At 50.5% G+C, this 24849-nt stretch overlaps 1 protein-coding gene across 4 annotated transcripts; it reads right to left on the reverse strand.

The window, feature by feature from the left end:
• Window positions 1-806: 806 nt before the first annotated feature.
• Window positions 807-24808, reverse strand: CSRP1 (cysteine and glycine rich protein 1). 4 transcript variants are annotated; one of them, XM_077990253.1, is made up of 6 exons: window positions 24755-24808; window positions 13839-13951; window positions 7831-7999; window positions 6527-6638; window positions 2899-2992; window positions 1143-2397 (listed from the first exon to the last, which is right to left on the reverse strand). In XM_077990253.1, the coding sequence occupies exons 2-6, from the start codon at window positions 13948-13950 to the stop codon at window positions 2321-2323; spliced, it is 564 nt and encodes a 187-aa protein (XP_077846379.1). In that variant the 5' UTR covers window position 13951; window positions 24755-24808; the 3' UTR covers window positions 1143-2320.
• Between the last annotated feature and the right edge of the window lie 41 nt (window positions 24809-24849).

Below are 24849 nucleotides of genomic sequence, written 5' to 3' on the forward strand. Positions count from 1 at the left end.
CCACCCCCTGTGCTGGAGCCAGAGGGGTTACCAAGATAGAGCCCTTGACGCCGATTGCAGAACTCCCAGCCAGTGCCCACCCTGGGCTGGCATTCTCTGAACTCCTCCAGCTCTTCTCCCTGTCACCTTGCACTTTTCTATTGCTCTGCACCATTGATGGGTGTTATGCATGCATAGGTCCCTTTCTCAGAGTCAAGGAGGGGGCTCTGTCAAGGTCACTTTTGGAGCTGGTCATCTGGGAAATAGGTATACGAGGCCTCGTTGTTGTTAAAGCATCTGCTTTTGTTTTGAAAATTTAGTGTGGGCACATTTTTGAGAAGGGCTGAAAGCAGAGCAGCTCAGCCCCAACGCATCAGGCAGGTGTGCCTAAGATGAAGGATGCTGCAACCCCTCACATGAGCCTATTACCAAAAAATGCGGCCTTCCACGGACTTGCTGTGGGGGCCCTAACAGCACAGCAGGCTGACCCAGGCCCCTCCACCACATCCCTCCTAGGCAGAAGTGAGCTTTCTAGATTTGACGTGAAAGTTCCTCTGGTTGAGTTTCCCTCTTAGGCTGGGGCTTTCCAAGCTGGGAGAAGTTCTGAGCAGTTTTGGGGCCTAGCTGAGCCCTCCAAGACCAAAGTCCATGCAATTCCCAGGCCCAGATTTGGGGGTGGAGACCAGACAGGACAAGCCAGTGGTATTTGGCTGGTCAGGTCACTTCAGACAGTGTGGTTCAGTTGGAATTGATACTGAGAAGCAACTGGTCCTTAGAAAAAGCAGGAACGAATCCACTTTGATTCATTTCCACCAGGCTGCCTGCTAATTTTTTTTTTTTTTTTTTTTGAAACAGAGTTTTGCATTTGTTGCCTAGGCTGGAGTGCAATGGCGTGATCTCAGTTCACTGCAACCTCTGCCTCCCGGGTTCAAGTTATTCTCCTGCCTCAGCCTCCCGAGTATCTGGGATTACAGGCACCCACACCCCGCCTGGCTAATTTTTTTGTCTTTTTGGTTGAGATGGAGTTTCACCATGTTAGCCAGGCTGGTCTCAAACTCCTGACCTCAGGTGATCCACCTGCCTCGGCCTCCCAAAGCCCCTAATTTGATTGCTCTCATCGAGTTCCCTCCCAGCTCCACAGACACAGGATTGGGACACCAGAGTTCTGGTCTAAACAGCTTTATTGACCAGATGAGAAATCAGCTTGGGTACAGCCCATGCCTGCAGCCCTTTCAGTGGGTGGCTCCAGATAGTGTTGTCCTTTCAGTCGCTGGGAGCAGTGAGGCCCAGCCCTTTCCCTTCCTCCCACCACCACTCCTAACCTGGGGCCTGGAAGGGGTGGAATGATGTGATCTAAGAGTCTCTGGAGAAGGGTGGAGTGGAAGAGGCAGGGTCTTGGGTTAAAGGGAAGATTCTGAGGTCACAGGGCAAAGGAAAGGGGTGTTTGGATGAAGACTGAGGCTATGCCTACCTTCCTCCACATCTGAGGATCAAGCAGGTGTGGCAAGAACAGAACCCTGGCCTGGGCTCTGCTGGCCACAGCCTTAGGACCCAGGGTTAAGCCAGAGATAAATGAAGATTTGGGCCATTGATAAATGCCAATGTATGTTTCAGGTATTTCATTAGGATCCCTCCATCAAGCAGGGAACTAGATATCTGAGAAGATCAAATAACATCCTGACTTTGGGGTCCTTAGACCTGGGTTATTCTCCTCCCACTCCTAGTGGGAGGCTATCCCTTCCACAAAGTCTCTAAAGCAAGAGGCCTGGAGAAGCAGGGGCTCCTAGGACCCCCCTGCCTGCCTCTCTGCCTGCGGTAGTGACTCCCTAAGCTGGGACTCCTCAGGCTTACTCTGAGGGACACCAGGAAACCCACCTTCTTTCCCACAGAGGAGAATCTCTGGGATCTAAGAAACCCAGCCTTCCCCCCTCCTCATCTTTGTCTTGCTTCCCTCTCCCTCCAGCCTGTTGCTGCTGCTCCTCTGGGCGCCAAGATGTGTCCCCAGGTGTCTTGGCCAGCTGATGGTGGACGTGCAGCGCAAGAGGCTAAGAACAGAGCTCTGTGGGGTGAAGTGTGGGGAGAGGGGCCTGCTCTCACCTAGACTCAAAACACTGAGGTCTCCTACTGGTGATGGTGTCAGATCCCAGGCCTGGGGAGTCCTTTAGTGGGGTGGGACCTCAGGCAGACCCCCAAACCAAAGGGAGCCAGATGCCCAAGTTCAAGTCATTAGTGATCTGTGGCAGGCATGAGAGAAATGAACCCGGAGGTCTCCAAAGCTGCTGGGAAGGGAATGGCGATGACAAGCGCAGGAGTGGGCAGGGCGTGGTGGGTGATGGTGGCCTCACTCAGAGTGGACCAAGGCCCCAGCTCCTTGCCCAAAACCAAAGCCCTTGGGCCCGAAGTTTTTAGCATAGCATCCTGCAGAGAGGGGAGAGAGAAGTGAAATAAGGGCGTGTTCCTCCTCCACCCCCAGCCGCACCACCCACCCTCCTGCTGAAGATCCCCCACTCCTAGTGCCCAGCCAGGCCGCTAGGGAAGAAAGGTCCACTAGGACCCCCTCACCTCCACAGCACCCCAGTCTCAATAGTAAAATGGTGAAGAGGCTCTTGGTTCCACCCTGTACCCATTGCCCCAGCCACTGAAATTACAGAAGCATCATCTGCTGTAAGAGCATTGGACTGGGAGTTAGGAAGCCAGAGTCTAGCTCTATGCCTGCCTCGATTTGCCAGATGATGCTGGCCAAGTTGCTTTCCCCCTCTGGTCTTGTTTCCTCATCTGTACAATGAAGGAATCATACTAGATGTTCAGGATCTTGGATCCCAAGGCCAGGAATTAGTTTATATTCAGCAAAGGCAAGACTACTTAGCCCCTGCACCCCCTTGGGCCTCCTGACCCTCAATTAGAAGTGAAAACACCCACCTTTGCAGTAAATCTCGCCATCCTTGTCTGCCAGGGTGGTTGACTCAAGGCCTTTGCCACACTTGGCACATCGAAAGCAGGACTTATGCCAGGACTAGGCAGGGAAGGAAATAGTTAATGGCTGCCACCCGTGATGAGGGTACCCTCCACCCCAGGCCCACTCCCTTTGACATAACCATGGTATAAGGGCTCAAGCCACTTCTGAAGTCTGCTCAACTGGTGCTGCTTGGAGGACATGGCCCATGGTGCAAGGCAGTAGAGGGAGAAGGCCAGGGACCACATGCCACCTCGCACCATCTTCCATGCTATGTTGCAATGGCCTGATGATTAGGGTCACCAGCTATACCACAAAAGGCAGGTGAGGGGGTGGGTTTAACACCAAGGTAGCTGTTCCCCCCACTGGCTGGGCCAGATGAGCCTTCTCCAGACCCATCTTGCCAGTAGATCAGTGGTGTGAGCCAGGGCTTTGCACTCCTCCTGGTACTGTCACTTAGTACTTGAACAGCCCTCACCAGGAAGACCTTTCTGCCCCGTGTTGCCTTGGGACATCTCATAGAGACACAAAGGGTCTTCTGTGGCCCCTGGAGAAACTACACTCCTTAGGACTTCCCCTGCTGAGTTTAATGCAATTTCATAGACTTATTCTCCTTCCAAAGTGATACTAGACAACATTGACTCTGGCTTCCTCTGTGCCAGGCCCTGTGCCAGGCACTTTACACTGGTGAAGTCAGTTAATGTTCACAGCTACCCAGTGGGGGACATACTGCCACCCTACCCTCCAATAGCTGATAGCCTTTGGGCAAAGGAGGCACCTAATTCTAGAACTTCAGAGGCTAGGCTGGTCCAGGAGAATCCCAATTACAAATACCTTCTCTGTGACCAGGCATCATATGTTTAATCTAGTCCTCACATCCATTCTGTAACACAGGGCAAACAGCTCTCCCAGAAAAAAAAAAGTGAGGCCCAAGTTTGTACACAGTGATGGGACATTGCACAGACAGACTTCTTAGAAGCCAGCTCCCATCAACAGCTGGGCAGGCTAAGAGGCTGATGTGTAGACAGCTCCGCTTAACCCAGGAAAAGCAAGAGGCAGGCAGCAGTCAGATAAGACAAAACAAGGCCTTTTAAGGGCAAAGACACTCCTAGTGCCCAGGCTGGCAGATGAGAAGGGAAATTCATCCCCTCAGATTTCCTGGTTGCCTAACCTTGCCCATTGGCTTCTTCTCCAAAGAGCTGAAATTGGGGGACCTGGGTCTAGGTCGGTGCCAGTGCAACCTCAGTAGTCACCCAGGCTTTGCTGCCTCCTCTATAAAGCAAGGGGCTGCTACCCCAAGCTCTCCAGGCTGGAGAAAAACTGAATCACACCTAGACCAACACCTCTCCTCATATTTCCTAGCCACTCCCCAGCTTATTCAAAATAAGCTGAATCCCTTTGCTATTCATAAGCACCCAAACGTATTCCCAGCTCCTCAACATTTCTTGAGCGAGGCAATAGAAAGGTGGGGGCTTCTCCCTACCTTTTCCACTTGAATGCAAAATTATCTTATCTTACTCCTTAGTACAGCCCTAACTTTACCTTATAGCCTGCCTAAGTAATGGAAATAGTGATTCTTAGCTATTCTTAATAATTTTCTATTCTCATAATGAGATAGAACAAAAAACCCAACTTAACAATAGTATTAATGTCTCCTGTTTTCATATCCTTTAGTCAATGGCAAGGATCTTCATTGTGACCTCATAACAATCCCTGAAAACAAACAATAATAATAACAATAGCAAAACTGTACTGAGGACATACCAGGTACTACATTGCATGTTAAACATGTATTATCTCATTTAATCATTAAAACTGCCTGGTAGTCAGGCGTGGTGGCTCACACCTCACAATCCCAGACCTTTGGGAGGCCGAGGTAGGTGGATTATGAGGTCCAGGCTGGTTCAAGACCAGCCTGGCCAACATGGTGAAACCCCATCTCTACTAAAACTACAAAAATTAGCTGGGTGTGGTGGCACATGCCTGTAGTCCCACCTACTCAGGAGGCTGAGGCAGCAGAATCGCTTGAATCTGGGAGGCGGAGGTTGTAGTGAGCTAAGATTGCGCCACTGCGCTCCAGCCTAGACAACAAGAGTGAAATTCTGCCAAAAACAACAACAACAACAACAACAACAACAAAAAAAAAACAAAAACAAACAAACAAAAAAACTGCCTTATTTGTCAGGGACCATTACTTGGTCCACTTTGCATTTCCTCCACTATTCAGGTCCACTTTAGAGCTGCAAAACTGAAACTTAGGAAGGATAAATTTTCCCAAGGCCACTCAGCCAATAAATGGCAAAACTAGGATTCAAAGCAGGCTGTCTAGAGTCTAAGGTCTTAATTACCATGCTAGGATTAACAATCCCTTCCCATTTTGCAGCCTTGGAAATGGGTTCAAAGAGGCTAAATGGCCCAAAGTAGCATTAACAGTAGTAACAGTAGTAAGAGCAAGGGCTTCAGAGTCAGACAAACCTGGGCTTGAGCCTGGCTTAGCCCCTTCCTAGCAGATCCAGGCAAGTTATGTAATCCTTCTGACTCCCAGTTCCTTCATCTGTACAACAGGGATACTAATCCCCATCTCCATCCAACCATGACTGTGAGAGTAGAGAGTCTAACCTTGGCCTAAGTGTTAGTTGCTCAACATTTCTTGATCCATTCCCTTATCCCATTTCTCAAGGTCAAAAAGCCTTCAAGCCAAAACCCAAATCCAGAAGAGCTGAAGATGGGCTCTAGGCCCAGGAGTTCCATAACCTTGTTGTGTGATCTTGGCCAAGTCACTTTTCTATCTCAGGCCTCACATGATGCTCCAGAAATCCTCTCTGGCCTCATAGCTGAAAGACACCTCTGTGATTTTCTGACTGCTAATCTGACACTGCAAACCCCGGGGGCAAGAGTTCTACCTCTTCTCTACTGCGGCCTATCTGAAGGAAGTGATCGGCTCAATTGGGAACTGTCGGTTTGCTACGGTGATTCTCACTGTGCATTGGTGATTGGGGGCTACTGTCAGAATATCATGGGGGAAGAGCATGTGTGGCAATTCTAAACAGTGTGAAAAAATCCTCCTAGGAGGCTCTGATAGGCCTGAACCTTGAAAATCTCTGCCCTGGGGGTATTTGGATGGGTTTCTGGGAGTCCACATTCCATGAAACAGAATGTATATTTTTGGGATCACAAATCCTTTGAAAATCTGATAAAAGCTATGGATCTAAGAAGCAGACATGTTCCCATGAAACTTTGCATATAATTTTCGGGGCTTTGTGGACCCTCTGCAGCCCATCCATGTACCCTTACATTCTGTTCTCCAATATTGGAGATACAAATTGATCATTGTCACTCCCTATGAATGGCCCATTGTCCATCAATGCTAGGGATGTTACTGCTCATGGCTGATATGAGCTCCTTGGAGACTGGAAAGCACAGGTACATGCAATCCACAGGGACAAAGGGAAGAGGTTAAACCCCAGTGCTCAGGCTGCCCTGAGCAGAGCTAGGGTCACCAATTTAAAAGTTCTGGAATCCACATATCAGGAAGATATCTCCCCCGATCCCTCTCATGCCCAGCAGCCGCCTTACCTTCCCAGCACCAATCACCTTCTCCGCAGCATAGACTGCCTGGCTGCATCGGGGGCAGCGCTCAGAGCCACCAATCTTCTGGGCAAATTTGGACGCATTGGGGTTGGTGGTGGGCCTGTGGCCAGGGGCTCTGCATGGAGAAGGGCATGGGGTGGTGACTTACAATGTAAGTATAGGTGGGGCTGGCACTGAGAGGGCATGACCCTACCTTCATCTCATGCCAGAGCAGCGGGCAGTTCTCTCTGCCAGAGTCACAAAGGCTAGGGCCTCTAGGGTCATCTCCCATTTTACAGATGGACAAACCAAGCCTCAGCACAATGTTATTTCCATTATAACATCATACTTCCCTCGGTCACCCAGTTAACTCCAGATTCATTTAACACCCCATTTGCTAAGAATTGCCCTCCTCTGCCCCTCATTCCTGCAGCTGGTCTATTAGCAGATTCTTTCCAGGAGAAATCTGCTGATGAATCATTCCCACTGGGGCAATGACCTTGGCTGAAACTTGGTAACTCATCCATCATTTCTGTCCACCTCCCCAGGCTGAGGAGCCAGCCAGGCTGACTGCCAACAGCCACCGTTTACCCAGAGGCCAGGGAGTGCTGTGGGGTAACAGGGGGTGGTGGGGCTGATGACACCCTATGGCATTTCCAAGAAAGGGAAATGACTTCTCCTCAGTAGTGAGAGACAGCATGGCTGAGAGTGAGGCTGGTGTGGCAGTGGTGCTGCCCTGAGCCCCTGGTCTCACTCTGACACTCACTAGCCGTGGGACCCCAGGCAAGTCACTGAGCCTGGGCTGGATTTTCTCATCTATAAAAAGAGGAGGTAACATGGCAAAACCCTGTCTCTACAAAATACAAAATTAGCCAGGTGTGGTGGCACACGCCTATACTCCCAGCTACTTGGGAGGCTGAGGCGAGAGGATCACTTGAGCCCAAGAAGCAGAGGCTGCAGTGAGCCAAGATTGCACCACTGCACTCCAGCCTGGGCAACAGAGCAAGATTCCCTTTCAAAAAGGGGAAATTGAACAAAAAGAGGAAATTGAACTAAGTAATTCTTGGGCCCCTCCCAGCTCTGACCCTTATACAAATATAGAATGCATGCTTCTTGCAGGGAGGAGCCTGGCCTGTTTTAGTCCCTGCTGAATGCCCAGCTCCTGCAGCAGCCTGACACATAGGCGCTGCTCTGTGGTGCCTTTTAAATAACTGGTTTTCTGAGCCTTCCATTGCTTACCCAAAAATGGTTGCAAATACACGTGAGGCCTAATACAGGGGTGGGGGAGAGAGCTCAAGAAAAAGGTTGGGAGAGGATCTTTTACTCACTCCTCGTGCTTGATGCCCAGAGACTCCCCCTTGTCAGTGCTGAGGGTGCCTGCGCCCTGCCCATAGCCATAGCCTTTGGGCCCATACTTCTTGCCATAGCAGGACTTGCAGTAGATCTCCTCACCATGCACGGCCACAGTGGTGCTGTCCAGATTCTTCTTGCAGACCACTGTGGAGGGGAAGCGGAGGCGGTGAGTTGAAGCTGGGGTGAGCTGCTTGCTCACTGCAAGCTTCCTACAGCTGAAGCTCTCTGGGCTATTTGCATACATAATATCCTGATCTTTCAGGAACTGTCTAGAAATGGAGGCAGGTGGGATGACCAATGGGTGGGAGGACAGAGGGATGGGATCTGCATGTCTGACTCTAGAAATGCTGACCAACACCAATTCTTCTTCCAGGACTCCCTGTGTGTCTCCTTTGGTCCTCTGCACTCCCAACCTTCCTAGGCTGCAGTGCAACACAGGGTTCAGAGGCAACAGCCTAGGCTGACCCCAAGTCACACAATGCCTGTTGAGGTTCCTCACTCTGCCCTCAACAGAGACTGTATGTCCCAATGAGGGAGGAGAAAAAAGAAAAGAAGAAGGGCAGAGTTTTCCTGCCTTCAACAATGGAATCCAGAAGAGACTATCTGTGCATGCTGGCAGGGAGCCAATGGGGAGAGATGCAGGTGATGTGATACCCCATAAGAAATGTTTAATATTTATTAAGTGCCCAACATGGTGGGCTTTGAAACGAGATGCAGCTCATGCTAATCACAAGAGGATTTGAAGTTTCTAATCTCAGAAATCACTTTGCCATGGGAAGAAGCGAGGTCAGACACTGAGAACTTCCTGAGTCCTGAAGTAAGACAGAGTGGAATGGGAGGAACTAAGGATTGCAATGGTCTGAGCTGGAAAGGCTGTGGGCCTCCTATTTCATTCTGTTAATCTCAGAGGGGAGCTATGCCCAGCTATCTAGAGTAAAACAGTTTTGGCTGGGCTCAGTGGCTCATGCCTGTAGTTCCAGCAGTGGTAGGCCAAGGCTAGAGGATTATTGAGCCCAGGAGTGTGAGACCAGCCTGGGGAAGATGGCAAAACCCTGTCTCTATTTATTTAAAAATAAATAAATAAATAAAACTTTTAAAAATAAAAATAAAGTTGAAACAGTTCAGAGCCTGGGGTCATGAAGAGTCAGACTGCCCAGAATTGAATGCCAGCTCTCTCCCTTTCCAGATGTGTGCAAGTTATTTTGCCTGTCCAGCCTCTGTGTCCTCATTTTGTAAATGAACATAATGTCTGCCCCAAAAGCCAGTGGTGAGAATCAAATGAGATCTGACATGTGAAGTACTTGGCACAATACCCTGCATACAACAAGTGCATAATAAATGTTGGCTACTCTTATTAGTATTATATAAAGTTAGTACCATCAGGAGACAAGGAAGTGGGAGGGACAGGTCCCGGCCTCAAGAGATCATTGCTTCTAACCTCCACATACTCCTCTCAAGGGATTCAACTGCATTCTATTTCTTTACTTGTCCTGTAATCCTAATTCGGTTTGATCATATTCCTTAAATATTGGAGTTCTGCATCTCAGTTGGACGCATCCTCAAATATGTCCTGAACATAGAAACCGAGGGATACCACTGGAGAAGCCACGCCTCTTACCACCCTCGGAGAAGCTCTCAGCTCCTTTCCTTGCAACTGCCATCCTCTTGTCTTTAAAAGGTCCAGCCCTCTGCCTGCTCCTCTCTCACCCTAAGCCCCAGGTTGGAGACTTCAGACTAAATAAGGACCCTCTTGTCCTGCCCTGGAGATCTCTATCTCATTCCAGCACTCTGGGCCATCCAAATATGGAACTTCCCACCATTCCCCCAGGGCCTGGTTCCCAAGAAGGAGGGAGAGCAAACCACAGGCCAAGGGCTCCAACATTCCCTTCTAGGGTGGGAAGTCAGGAATTGGCCTGGAATTGTTTTCCTGTAAGATCCAAATTGAACTGAAAATTCCAAGACCAGAGAGAAGGCAGAGTGTTTGGGGGAACAGAGGTATCTTTTGGCTGATCTCTCCAGTAGGAGACCCAGGAACTCAGCCCAGGGCAGACCTCAGGGCCTGCAAGTTGACATCTTCCAGATGGTTCCCCTACCTAGGACCTCCCTGCTCCTTTCTGCTTTGCCTTGGCCCTTCTGTTCTCCCAGAGGCCCAATCCTGCCCATGGTGGCCTTCTGCCCCTCTACCTCCATCCAGGTGATGTAGTGAGAGACTCTGCAGCTCACTTGTAAGATCCACCAAAGACTCAATCAAGGAGAATTTTGAAGGCAGGCCTGAATAAATTTCTACCATATCACGGTAAGCCAATAAGGGGGGAAAAAAAAAAGACTGGATTTGTTGGAAATGCATACTTCCAGATGTCACTTCGGTGGGCCCTTGTGATGCTGCTTGGAAATACAGGGAAAAGGCAGCCCCAGGGGAGAGGTCAGAGGCCCCTTACCCCACTCAGAAATGGAGAATGATTCTCTGCTTCTAGAAGGAAAACCAAGGCCCACAAAACAGTTCCAGATCACGTGTTGGCCAGATGCAGGGCCAGGCCAGAACCCAGCCCCTGACCTCCAGACCTGGTTGTTTTCTGCCAGCCATGGCTCCCCTCCAGTGGGCCATGCATGTGGGGCTGGGAGGGTGAAAAGTGACAGTAAGCCTCAGCCTGCGGGTGAGGAGACGCTGGTGTCAGAGGGTGCACAAGGCTTCCATGAGCTTCCCCTGTGCTCTTGGATTCTAGGGAACAGCCCAGGGCCAACCTGCAGGGCCCTGTTCCATCGACCACCATCACAGAGCTCTTCTTTCCTCACAGCTGGCTGCTAAACCCAACCTTCCCCAGGAAGGAGGTGGGTACAGCTCAGAGATGGGCACATAGCCTCAGGGCAGGTTCCCAGCCACGGAGCTGAGCTTTCCCACCAGCCTCTGAACCACCATCTGCTCATAGGATCTGGCAGCCCCTTTCAAGACCATGGTAGTGTACTGCAGGCCTTCTCAGTTCCCGCTCCCAGGCCAAGCCCAGAGTGAAGGTCATTCTCCCCAACTTTGCCTATGACATCATCATGTCTTCCTTCTGCCCATTCAGACCCTCAGGAAAGGGCACTGATATGGTTTGGCTGCATTCCTACCCAAATCTCTCCTTGAATTGTAATAATTCCCATGTGTCAAGAGCGGGGCCAAATGGAGATAACTGAATCATGGGGGCAGCTTCCCCCATACTGTTCTTGTGATAGTGAAAATGTCTCACAAGATCTGATGGTTATATAAATGGGAGTTCCCCTGCACAAGCTCTCTTGCCTGCCACCATGTAAGACATGCCTTTGCTTCTCTTTTGCCTTCTGCCATGATTGTGAGGCCTCTCCAGCCATGTGGAACTGTGAGTCTGTTAAACCTCTTTTCTTATAAATTGCCTAGTCTCAGGTATGTCTTTATTAGCAGTATGAGAGTAGACTAATACAGGCATGTAGGTGGGCAAGCTGAGTAGAATCTGGAGCCAAGGACCCACACGGTCACAACTGTTTTTGGGGACCCATCCAGGCCTGGCCAGTGAGGGAGGTGGCCCTTACTGCCCTTGGCCCAGACCTGGCTAGCCTCTCCCTTCTTTGGGAAGGAAAGTCCTTTGATTCAGTGGGCACCCTGAATGGGGTGGACACTTATCACCCACTTCACTGGAAAAGAGAAATGATGCTTCTTCCATTCATAAACAAATCTTTGTCAGGAACCCACTGTGTGCCAGGCACTGTGCTAGGCATGAGGAATGAGCAAGTTGTGAAGATGGCTCAGCCTGCTAGGACATGTGCAGTGCTAGGGGGTCCACTTGGTGCTCTGATACCTAAGAGCCGCACTGGCCCTGAGACCCTAGTGTGACCTGAGACTGCTTCCTGCGGCTGCTCATTGCATAACACCCCCACCCACCGCCCCCCACCCTCCCTGGAGCCCTGTTCCCCAGCCTGACTTTCTACAACTGTTTCTCATCCGCAACGCCCCTCACACCCTGCCCCAGGCCCTGCTCCTTCCTTCCTATGCCACCCCCTGAATTCCTGACTTCCCTCAACCCTCTGACCGACTACTCCACAAACAGGTCTACAGGCGGGCACTCCCACCCACAGCTGACCCCTTATGGTCAGTGATTAAGCAACATCTGAGAGCAAAGAGAGGGGCCCTTAGGATCCCAGCAGCCTAGACCCCCTTCCCAGCCAGCGCCAAGCTCTCTCTTATTCCCTCTGGAAAGATAAACGGCTTAGAAATTCCTAAGAGTAGTGAACTGCTGATAACAAGACGCTGCTGTTTCTGGCCTCCTTTGCAGGCTGGAAGCCAACAAAGCTCCACTAAACCTTGTTTACTCCCCATTCATCAGACGCAGCCCTGGAGCTGTCACTCCAGGCCCAGCTGAGCAGGATGTGGGGCCCCTGCTGCCCTATGCGGGGTGGCCTCAGGTTGGTCTGCCTAGCGACAGGCAGAGATGCAAATGGTCATTGAACAGGTGGCTCTTGGCCCATCTGGATCCTACTCTGGAGCACAAATCATGAAACTTTGCTTCATGTAATGCGGAACAGACAGGACCCCATTCTTGGATCTCCCAGATGGGCTGGGGCCTCAGCCCCTGGTGAGGGCTTCTTTTATCACACCCTCTTGCTATAGATCCCTCAGCAGTGTGCGTGTATGTGTGTGTGTGTGCATGTGTGCGTGTGTGTGCATATCATTTCTTCAACACTCATAATTATTTTAAGTGCTTTGTTTCACAAGCTTCTTTCATTTTAATTCTCACAACAATCCCACGAGGTAACTATTATTACCTCCACTGTAATAATGAGAAAACTCAACCAGAGAAACTGAGTAACTTGTCCATCATCACACAGATAATAAACACCGAATCTTTTTTAACTAAGACATTCTGCTACCATCCATTCTGCCTACCCTCATGGAGAATGTACCTTGGTGGGCATAGTGGCTCACACCTGTAATCCCAACACTTTGGGAGGCTGAGGTGGGCAGACTGCTTAAACCCAGGACCTCAAGGCCAGCCTGGGTAATATAGGGAGACCCTGTCTCTCTGAAATTTTTTTAAAAAATTGGCCGAGCATGGTGGCATGCATGTGTAGTCCTAGCTACTCAGGAGGCTGAGGTGAGAGGATCATTTGAGGTGGAGGTTGCAGTGAGACACTGCACTCCAGCCTGGGTGCCAGCGTGAGACTCTGTCTTAGGAAAGAAAATGCACCTTGCCTCTTCTTCTAACCCAGGCCTTCTGCTCTGATCACAATGAACCAACTCATTTAGGAACCTGAGGAGAGGCTTCTCCAAGTTGCCACATCCTGGAAACATCACCTGGTCCAAGTACCAGTGGGTACAGCATCACGGTATCAGGATCCCTGGGTCGACCTGACCTCTGTGAGTTGCTTGGCATCTTTTGTCTGATTTCCTACTAATCTAGGCTTGTGACTGGAGCAAACCTTGCTCCGGCTTCTTAGGAGTAGCTATCAGGGAACTTTGCACTCCCCCTTCCTCTCATCCCAGGCTAAGTTGGAATGGGAAGTGAAGAAGTGAATGGGCCGGGCTGCAAGGGGCTGAGGAAGGAGGAGCCCCGCTCTTCCTCCAGACTCAGCTTTGCCATGAGGTTGTGGCCTCTGTTTCCTTTGAACAAGATATAATTAGGGTCCAAAGGGCTGAAAGTGTTTTACTCTGAAATGATGAAATCATGGCAGGGAGAGAGAGAAGAGAGAACTGAGTGGAAAGTTTTCTTAACCAAGTCTTTACAGCTTGGCTTTCAGCCCCCGAACGCCTGCCACCCCGACCCACTCTGGCCAGTTTATCCCTTAGAAAGAAGCTTCTGAACGGAACAAAGAGGCCCTTAAGTGCTTCCCTGCCCAGCTGCGCTTCAGCCAAATGTCAAGCTGTTTACATCCCACGGGACCAGTTCCCTGGGGTGTTGACAGGCCCAGCCTGTGGGGGCAGGCCTGTCCAGGGTGTCCAAGACAACAGCAACAGGGCCTGGGGCGTACTCACTGCACAGGAAGCAGGATTTATGGAAGCTGTTGCCTTCGCACTGAACCTCTTCGGCAAAGTAAACCGTCTTCTGACACACCCCACATTTCTTGCCTCCTCCCCAGTTCGGCATTCTGAAAAGGGACACAGAAATGGGAATTAATTTTACAGGGAGATGGAAATATCTCAGATTGTCCATGACAGAAATTCAACAGCCAGAGCCGGAGGAGAGAAAGATGAAGGGCAGAATGCCTAGTGGGGCCACCAGGCCTGGCAGAGCACTTTCTGCTAGCTCTCGACAGCATCCTCACACGTTACTCAGGGATTTCCTCCCCCAGTGTAATCAACAGGTCTTTACAGAGCAGCTGCTGCATTTTCAGCCCTGTGCTAGGCACTCTGAAGGATATGGATCAGTAGAAGAAACAGGCTTTATAAAGAAGCCTGCAGCGACAATAAAAATGGACTGCCTACCCCTATACATGTCTCAAAGAGAATGTCGAAGGGAAGAAGCAGACAGACCAGAACTGGGAAAACGCAAGTCCGTCCATTTGTATGAAATTCACAAATGGGCTAAACTCATATTGTCAAGGGATGGACACATGGGTGGAAAAGTTACTACAGAAAAGCAAGGGAATGATGATCACAAGCTTTTACCTTAGAAGAGTTACCTCCAAGGGAGGGAAGGGACCATGACTGGGTGGGAGACCAGGTAGGCTGGCAAGGCACTGCCTGGCAATGCTCTCCTGCTTAACTTGGATAGTTGTCATATGGGGGCTTACTTTATAATTATTATTTGAACTGTACATTGTGCATACTTTTGTATATAAGCTATAGTTCACCACAAGAAAAAAGGGTTTTGTTTTGTTTTGTTTTTTTAAAAAAAGCAGGGCTGGGTGCAGTGGCTAATGCCTGTAATCTCAGCACTTTGGAAGGCTGAGGTGGGCGTATCACCTGAGGTCAGGAGTTCCAGATCAGACTGGCCAACATGGTGAAACACCGTCTCTACTAAAAATACAAAAATTAGCCGAGTGTGGTGGCATGCCCCTGTAATGCCAGCTATTCGGGAGGCTGAGGCAGGAGAATCGCTTTAACCTGGGAGGTGGAGATAGCAGTGAGCCAAGATAGTGCCACTGCACTCCAGCTTGGGCAACAGAGCAAGACTCTGTCTCAAAAAGAAAAAAAAAAAAAAAAAAAAAAGCACGGGTAGGCACACAGGGCAGAGTTATCAAGCTTCAGAGGAGGCGCTTTTACAAAATCAGATTTAGTAACACCACCCCACATCTAATGAATTAGAAGCTCTGAGAATGAGGTACTTGAGAGAATGAGGTACTTGAGTCTGAATTTTTAACAAGCACCCCAGGCAAACAAAGCAGGTGGCCTGGACCAACTTTGAGATGCTCTAGATGTTGGTTCAGATCTGGGGTCCCGATGCCAGGCAGGTTTGGCTCAATCTTGATCCTGTCACTCACTGGCTGTGTGACCTTGGGCAAGACAGTCAGTCTTTCCAAACCTCGATTTCTGTATCTGTTAAATAAGGATAAAAGCTGGGCGCGGTGGCTTATGCTTGTAATCCCAGCACTTTGGGAGGCTGAGGCAGGCGGATCATGAGGTCAGGAGTTTGAGACCAGCCTGACCAACATGATGAAACCCCATCTCTACTAAAAATAGAAAAATTAGCCGGGTGTGGTGGCGCCCGCCTGTAATCCCACCCACTCAGGAGGCTGAGGCAGGAGAATTGCTTGAACCTGGGAGGCAGAGGTTGCAGTGAGCCAAGATCACACCATGACACTCCAGCCTAGGCGACAGAGTGAGACTCCATCTCAAAAAAAAAAAAAAAAAAAAAAGCAGATAAAAATCGTGACTTCACCGAGTATGTCTGGCGATTAAATGAGATATGATACGTCAAAGGCAAGGCACAGTGCCTGGCACATACACGGCACACAGAAGTCCAGGCGATGCCTCAGGTCAGTGCCCGCATGGCCACAGAGCAGCACAGAAGGTAACACTAGTGAGTGTGGAGAACAGATGGGGCCTGCTTCTCTCCTTCCATTTCACTCACTCACTCAACAGACATGGCTGAAGGAGAGAGACCGTCCTTCCAGCTCTTTCAACAGAAGTTCATGGGGGAAGGGCTATACAAAGCACCACCTACAGTGGGTACAGGCTTGGTGCCGGGGGTTGCCCAGGACATGGTGAGTAAAGGACACAGGGAGGTGCTGGGAAATAAAGGGGCTGGGAGTCAGAGGGGTCTGTTGCCTCAGGAGGCAAAGGAGCCTAAGGAGAGAGCTCACGGAACCTGTGGCATGGAAATGTTGAAAACAAGGATGTGGCAACCAGAGCCCACCCTCCTGGTAATAGGGCTCGTGCCAGCAGCTAAAGAGTCAATGTCAAGGGCAGAGGGAGAGTCTCCACTACTGGAGAGCTTCCCATCTGAGGGCGACACAGGCCTCAGCTCAAGTAGGGATCCAGGTCACGTTCACCACTCTGTCCCCACGCCCTGCATAGCACTTGGCATGTAGCTGTTCATATAAGTGGCCAGGAAATAGCTGAGGAATGAATGAAGGATGAATTGATATTGAAAGCCATGGCTTCTGGGGCCATTCTCTCTACATGGTGAATCTCTGCAGAGCCTGGTTCCCAGTGGAGGTGCTTGGTAAGTGTGTGCAGGCTGAGAGGCAGAGCTTACTGTGGGGAAGTGGTATTGGTGATGCTGGGGGATCTAGGTAGACGGTGCCTGCTGTATAAGCCCAGTTCTCCCTTTCCCAGGTTCTGGACCAGCCACACCTCCTCAGGCTCCCACACATCGCTGACACACCTGGCAGGAATTTCTGTAACTGCTCACATCCCCATCTCTATCTTCCTCAGATAACCCATGGGGCCTGAGCCCCCAGATCCAGAGACAGTCCCCGTTCCCAGCCTCTGATGTCACGCTGTTCCTTCAGCCTCTTTCTGTTCTGAGGACTGCTAGCTGCCCTTGTCAAGCAAAGGTTTGGGGCTGAAAACCATACAATATGAAGGAGAGTTAGACAGGAATGGCAATCAGCAACGTGTATCATGGTCGGCCTAACCATCAGCCATTTCCCAATTCTTCCTTGCTACAAATCCCGATTTTATTCAGGCCAGTGAGTGACTGCGGAGATGCCCTTTCCCCAGATGGAGGAACAGAGTCTGTGTCCCCTAAGCCAGCCACAGAGATTCTATTCCCCTGCCAGTGGCTGGATCAGGAACAGCCTGAGACCATTTCTGGCCAGTGAGATGTGAGGGGAGGTCTGCTTGGGAAGCTTTTGTGATAATGTGTCCAGTTGTACAGACCCACACAGGATCTCCTCTCCCTCTGATCAGGTGACTCAGTGTGACCCTTGGAACTCAGCCACGGCACCCACACTGCCATGGACTGAATGCCTACTATGCATCAGATGGCTCATCTGCATCATCTCTTTATTTTTTTTGAGATGGAGTCTCACTCTGTCACAGAGACCAGAGTGCAGTGACACAATCTCTGCTCACTGCAACCTCCATCTCCTGAGTTCAAGCAATTCTCATGCCTCAGCCTCCTGAGTAGCTGGGATTATAGGCGCCCGCCACTGCCACCATACCTGACTAATTTTTGTGTTTTTTTTTTTTTTTTTTTTTTTTTTTTTACAGACGAGGTTTCACCATGTTGGCCAGGCTGGTCTTGAACTCCTGACCTCAAGTGATCTGCCTGCCTCGGCCTCCCAAAGTGCTGGGATTATAGGCATGAGCCACCGCTCCCAGCCGCATCATCTCATTTCATCCTCATCATCCGCAGATAAAGAACGTATGCCCACCTTACAGACAAGACAAGCAAGGCTCAGAGCGGTTAGGCAACTTGCTTATAGTCACACAGCTGGAAGAGATAGACCTGGGACTCTAATGCAAGCTCATCTATTTCTGAGTTCTCTGTGCTCCAATCACAATGCTGTGGCCCTTGCATACTTAAGAGGGGCTGCTCGTGGTAGGCATACAATACATCAGTGCTGGCCCTCTTCCTCAGCCTTCTCCAACCCCCTGAACCAGCAGGGGACATACTCAGGCCCCCAGGAACACCCCTAAGGGAGGAAAATTCCCCCAGCCACATGGTTGGGAGCCAGTTCCAAACACTGTTTTGTTACAGACACAAAAGCCCTTCTCTCTCTGGGGGAGACCCACAGCTCCATACAGGCCTCCCCTTGTTTTCCCTGGCTCTGTGTCAGGGGCCCACATCCAGCAGGGCCCCAGGGAATCAGGACCATGGGCGGAGAAATGGGTGAAACCCAAGGACCTGCCAGTGAGGAAAATCTGCTCAGGACACCTCTTAGCTTTTAGCTAGGCTGCTCTTTGAGCCTGGTCATTTAGTTGGGGTAAGGGTAGGAGGGTCTCCCCTCAAGAGCCCAGTGAAGGGACAGGGCTCTATTGCCTTGAGATGAAAAGTGATGACTCTGTCCCTAAACCCAGGAAGGGTTTCAGGCGGTGCCTGTGGATGGGGTCCTGTTCCCCTCTGCCCACAAGAGGATCCCTCCAGGTGACCCTGCCTGTGGGGAAGAGGCTCAGCTGGAGGGAACCCTGGCAACAGGCGGGGCTCAGTCTCCACTCTACCAACTCCCTTTCTGTCCAGCCCCTTCTCTCCAACAGCCAAATTCTGCCTGTAGGGAGGCCAAATTGCCTTAAAAGGAAACCTGTTTCTCAGAGTTCATGGAGTGCCTTAGAGGGACACTTGGCTCCTTCTTAATTGCCTTCCCAGCTCTTGGGGACAGAGGCCCTGCAGAAGGGACAAGAGAAGTTCCTGAGGTCAGGGTTCAGGCTGTACAGGTCAATGGTTAGGAAAACAGGAGCTGGGATTCAATCAATACAGATTCACCCCTTCGTAGCTGAATGATCTTGGGCAAGTTACTTTCCTCTCTGAGCGTCAATTTGCTTGTCTCTAAAATGGATCACATACGGACTCCCTAAAATTAAGCTGTAAGGATTAAATGAGGACGTATGGAAGTGATGGCCAGCACAGTAAGTGCCCACCCCTCTGACTACCACTCACACGACTGGCCCAGTCATACCTCCACACCACACTGCTAGATGTGGGCCAGCCGTCCACATGTAGCTAGTCCACATATGGAAGGAATGAGGCTTAAGAGGTAGCATGCCAAATAGGGCCAGGAACTCCTGATTCATCTGCCAGCCCAGCAAACGAGTCTGGGACAAGTTACTTGCCCTTCTTTGGGGTTTAGCTCCCCCCAGCTGTCTGTGATGTCCCATTTCACTGTGTTGACCATCTCAACGGAGAACAGAGCTTGAATTTTCTACTGAATGGCTGGAAACACGTGGTCAGCTATTTTCCTGAAATGGCTGGAGGCTAGAAGCCTGCTGTGTCTGCTGCTACATCTTCCCAGCCCGGCTGTCCCATTAGAACTGTATCCAGATCCCCAGTTAGGACTGTACCCAGATCCTCAGTCTTGAGACGAGAAAGCCAAGGTGGCAGCTCTTACAGCATCAGCGAAAAGAGAAGAAAAAGGTCACAGACTCTTGTAGTTACCCCAAATCTCATGAAAGTCAGGCTTGGCTGGGTGCGGTGGCTCACGCCTGTAATCCTTGCACTTTGGGAGGCCAAGGCAGGCGGATCACTTGAGGTCAGGAGTTCGAGACCAGCCTGGCCAACATGGTAAAACCCCGTCTCTAATAAAAATACAAAAATTAGCCAGGTATGATGGCGGGCACCTATAATCCCAGCTACTCAAGAGGCTGAGGCATGAGAATTGCTTGAATCCAGGAGATGGAGGTTGCAGTGAGCAGAGATTGCACCACTGCACTCCAGCCTGGGCAATAGAGTCGAAAAGAAAAGAAAAGAGAAAAGAAAACAGAAAAGAAAAGAAAAGAAAAGAAGAAAAGTCCAGCTCAGGTGACAGGTTGAAGGAACCATCACAGAGATGTAAAATCCCTAACTGCCAGCCACCAGTGTCTGAAGGCAAGCCCCTTCTTATCAAACCCTTCAAAACCATCCCATATCTTTATTTCTCCAGTGGAAAAATCCCATCTCTCCCATTCCCTAGGGCAAAAGAGAGACTGACGGCACAGGGCCAAAGTCCCCACCCACTTGCTCCAGTAGAAACCTGTCAGATGTTTATCTAGTTCCCTCGCATTAGCTGAGCTGCTTAGTATCTGCCAGGTGGACAGGAGGGCTGGCATCCCTTCCAATCTGTAGCTCAGCTTTTGCCTCCACGCCCCAGTGTCCAGAGAGCAGCTGAGGGTAGAGAGGGAAGGAGGGGGCCCCAATGGTCAGGGCTCAGAGCCAAGTCTTAGAGGTGACACCTAAGAGCTCAGGAAATCAGCCTCTCCTGAAGGTCCGGGTCCCGGGTAGGGGGAGAATGGCTGCCATGGAGATGGGGCAGGCATGGCCTCAGCTTTGCATATCCCACCTCATGTTTCCTTCAAACCCTGCACATGACCCGCCTCTCTGAGAAAGTAACCAGCATCACTGAGCTACCATCACTCCAGGCCCTATGGGACTCCAGAACTTGACTGTCATTCTAGCTCAGGGATCCTTCTCTCTATTGTATGAGTTTTCTCTTTTCAAATCCATGTCCAGTGGCTCTTGTGAGACTGTGAGCTGACAAGGATGGTGTATGTCTCTCCCTTTCCCCACTTGCCCCCGTTGCCTTCTAGAGCAGAGCTCCCTACTCTCGGAGCTCAGAAGTTTGCAGGGTGCAGTGGCTCATTCCTGTAATCCGAACACTGGGGTAGGCTGAGGTGGGCAGATCACTTGAGGTCAGAAGTTCGAGACCAGCCTGGCCAACAGCATGAAACCCCATCTCTACTTAAAAAAAAAAAAAAAAAAAATTAGTCGAGTGTGGTGGCACACACCTGTAATCCCAGCTACTCGGGAGGCTGAGGCAGGAGAATCACTTGAACCCGGGAGGCAGAGGTTGCAGTGAGCCAAGATCGTGCCACTGCACTTCAGCCTGGGGGACAAGAGTGAAACTGTCTCAAAAAAAAGAAGTCTGAAGGTCAACACAGGTAGAAATGGAAGTCGTTGACTTCTTTGTAGTATTTTAAAACTTCTACAGGAAATCCTGTATTCTAATAAAGCCTCACAGACAAATTAACAGATGGGGTTTCCTTGTTTTTATCCAGATCTGGAATGATGTTGGTTATTCCATGCTGAACAAGATGGTGTGAATGATTTTTCTTTGATTAATTTTTAAAAAGTTAAAGCAAATTAGCACTTAGGCCTTATAAACACAGGTTGTTTGCAGTTGACATCCCAGGAAGCGCCAACCCACGCACCCCCCCCCCCCCCCCCCCCCGCCACATAAAGAAAGCCAGGCACACAGTTGGGGGTAGGGGGTGCTGGCAGCCTAGCTGGGGCTGAGCTCCAGCTGCTAACCTTCCATTTCTTCCTCTGTTGTCACCCTGAAGACTCAGACACTGCCTTCTGGCCCTGGGGAAGCACTGGAAATACCAGAGTCTGGAAATGCTAGCTGCCCCCGTATTTACACACTTTACCATACATGGGAATGACTCAGTGCTGGCGTCAGACACATTCCTAGGGAGCTGCGTAGTACAGGAACGTCGTTACCATATAAATTCTTGACAACTGGAAACAGCAGTCAGAACCCAGGACCCCTCCACCTCACCTTCTCTGCCCTCCCCTCAAGTTTTACTAGCTCGCTCTCTCTTTCTCAAGCAGGCTCTTTTCCAGGCTTCTTTTCTTTCTGCAAACCTGGCTCTGAAACTCAACATGCAGAGGTGGTGAAAGCATATCCATTGGTGGCTGGCAACCAACTCTCAGGGGTCCCCTCTGCTCCTACCTGGCCATGCAACAGACTGAAAACCCAGAGGTCAGGAGTTCTAACTCTGACCCATCCAAGTGAAAGATATCTTCCTTAAATAGTTTATAAGCCACTGTAAAGCAACTTGTAAAGCTGATGTGTTTCACAAATGGCAGATATTTCCTTAGTGAGTTGATCTGGAAAAAGGAAATGTAGAGGAGCAAAGAAAAATAATAGGGTAGTGACTGAGCATACGTTCTGAAAACAATCAGCTTATGTTGGAATGGCAGCTTCAAAACTGATTAGCTGTCATCCTGAGCAAGTTTCTTACTACCACTGAGCCTCAGTTTCTCCATTTGTAAAATGGAGAGCATCAGTAGCTACTTCATAAATTGTCCAAGATAACACATGTGAAGTATTTCTCACACTGTCTGGTACACTGCAAGTGCAGATATCTGGTTATCCTTATCTTAAGGACATGCCAACTCTAATACCTATTGTTCAGTTTTGTGTCTCTTTTGATATTTGACAATATGCTTGAGTAATGCCAAATGGCTGACTTGGAGGAAAAAGTCTTTTTATTCTCACTAGCACCTCTTTGGATCCCAAAATATTTAACCCATGTGTCTTCATCTAGCCAGCCAACGTTTCACAATAAGCTAGGCTTACATAAATATTTAAAGCTTTAGCAACCTGCCAGAAAAGCCTTCCCAATTCACTTCACCCACCAGGAGACGGACAGTGAATAAAAACTATGTTGCCAGGCATAGTGGGTCATGCCTTAATCCCAGCACTTTGGGAGGCTGAGGTGGTGGTGGGGACAGGGAGGGGATCACTTGAGGCCAGGAGTTCGAGACCAGACTGGCCAATATAGTGAGACACTGTCTCTAAAAAAAAAAAAACAAAACAAAACAAAAAAAAACCGGCCGGACGCAATGGCTCATGCCTGTAATCCCAATGCTTTGGGAGGCTGAGGCAGGTGGATCACCTGAGGTCAGGAGTTCAAGAACAGCCTGGCCAACATGGCAAAATGCCATCTCTACTAAAAATACAAAAAATTATCTGGGTGTATTGACAGACATCTGTAATCCCAGCTACTTGGAAGGCTGAGGCAGGAGAACCGCTTGAACCTCGGAGGCGGAAGTTGCAGTGAGCCAATGTTGTGCCATTGTACTCCAGCCTGGGCGACAGAGCAAGACTGCCTCAAAACAAAACAAAACAAAAAACAAACAAACAAAAAAAACTATGCCTTTTTTTCTCTCACCTGCTTGTCAATCTACCCAAGTGGAAAAACTGGCTAGTAACTATTTGCAAGGTTTATGAGTGTCCAGCAGGCCAACTCAGCTGAAAGACCATTGCTACCCCACTCATTCATCAAATATGTACTGATCACCCCGTCAAGTGTCACTATACTCCCAGGCTGCAACTCTGGCCCAGTCAGGACTCACTAGCTCCAGAAGCAGATGCACATGTGTACAATTAAAAGAGCAAACACCTGGGCCAGGAAAGAAGGTGCTAAGACAGACCAGAGGCAAAGAGGCCATAGCACCCCTGTTTTTCCCATTTTATTAGCAGGCCAGTTGCCGAGCTGATGGGCCTTCTCTTTAGTTTCTCTCCTGCATCCCCCGCATACCCTCCATCCCGGGCATCTCAGGCCTTGCAGACAGTTCTCTCCTTCCTCTCCTCTAACCCACACTACACCCTCTGCAGGATAAACTTCCTTCCTCGTCTGCCTCCGCCCCGGATATCCTCTCCAAGGCAAAAGGGTCATTCACTGGAAGACCGTGAGCAGGAGGAAGCTGGATTTAGGAAACAATGGGTAAAAGCTGCCCATCAGCAGTTGAGGGCTGAGGACAGTCTCTCTCAAAAGAGGTAGCCTGGCCTCCTGAGCCAGAAACCAGCTGGAGAGTCAGGAGGCAGCAGTTGAATGAGAGCAGGGGAAGCTCAGTACCATCCCCAAATCCCACCTGGGGAAAATCCCCAACATGCACTCTGAGAGGACAGAGGGAGACAGGCAGCACCTCCAGCCTCCTTAGCTTCTGGGAGGAAGGGAAGGGATGGGGGGGGACAAGAAAGAAGATAGTAACTGGCAGATCACTCCTGTGTCGGAGGTTCTGTAGCATCCCTGAAAGAAATTGAGGCATTGAGAAGTTAAATAGTTTATCCAAGGAAACCTGTGTGTTAAGTGGCAAATCTGAGTCAAAACTCTGCCTTCCAAACAATCCCCCACAAAGACTCCAGGCCACCTCTTCATGATACACTGATACACTTTCTACCAGGGCCCAGTGGATTTCCTCGGTGCCACTGTGACAGTATCCCAGCGTGGGGAGGGCCTGCCCATTCACTCACTCTCAGGGAGCAGCGGGGTGGGTGGTGGGAGCCCAGGGCTCTAGGCAGAGCCTGAGCCCACTATTGCTCCAGCCGATTCCTGGGTCCCGGTTAGATCACAACAGCACCAGAACCAGAAGCACGCAAAATATTCTCTGGTCTGTACTAGTAGATACATACCTGCCTCAGAGGGCTGACTGTTAGCTAACACATTGTGATTTGCTTTAAACGCGCTCAACACCAGTCCCTTTCTTACTGCCCAGCTTTCAAGGCCTGAGGCCAGAAAACACTGGCTGCAGGCTCTTTCAGGTTTCAGTAACCATCACCACCTAGCACCAAGATTTGGAGTGGAGAGGTTTCCATGCAGTTCTTTCGCAAGAGGGAAAACTCACACCTGCGCTCAGGGACACAGACGTCCAAGGTCAGGCCCATGAAGCCAGATGTTTGCCCCACCCCGCCCGCAGGCATTTTCTCCCCAGCAGGAGGGTGAGGGAGGGGGTGGCACGGATGCCCTCATCTCTCTGCCATACAATGAGCGTCAGTAGCGCGCAGAATCGCCGATTGTTCTGCCCGACCTGCAGGCGGTTGGGGGTAGCCGGGTCGCCCTGGGTCACGGACACGCGGAAGCCAACTGTGTCCAGGAAGCCCAGGAAGGCCCGGGATGGGGAGGGACCTAGTGCCTCCAGGAAAGAGCAGCACTGCCCGGGCTAACTGCGGTCACTTCTCACAATTCCCCGCCTGCGACAGCCCCGGGGGCCGCGGCGGAGCGAGCAAGACCGGGAGGCGCTGAGGGCGTGCCCAGGCGCCCCTCCGCGGGGCGCAGAGCCGCGTGGCCCAGGGCGCACTCACCTGGCAGCTGGCTCGGCGGCGCACGGGCTGCGGGCGCTCTCGGAAGTGGCGGCTGGGTGCGCCCGGCCTGCGCGCCGTTTTGTTCCGCTCCGGGG

The sequence above is a fragment of the Macaca mulatta genome, chromosome 1, assembly GCF_049350105.2.
Source record: "Macaca mulatta isolate MMU2019108-1 chromosome 1, T2T-MMU8v2.0, whole genome shotgun sequence".
Classification (NCBI taxonomy): domain Eukaryota; kingdom Metazoa; phylum Chordata; class Mammalia; order Primates; family Cercopithecidae; genus Macaca; species Macaca mulatta.

Coding starts and splice junctions, on each gene's coding strand:
- CSRP1 (XM_077990242.1), bottom strand. CDS start 24,373: ATGCCTGCGGGCGGGGTGGGGCAAACATCTGGCTTCATGGGCCTGACC. Junction 8,000..13,838: donor TAAATCCTGCTTCCTGTGCA/GTGAGTACGCCC, acceptor TCCCCTCCACAG/TGGTCTGCAAGAAGAATCTG. Junction 6,639..7,830: donor CTGGGCATCAAGCACGAGGA/GTGAGTAAAAGA, acceptor TTCTCCATGCAG/AGCCCCTGGCCACAGGCCCA.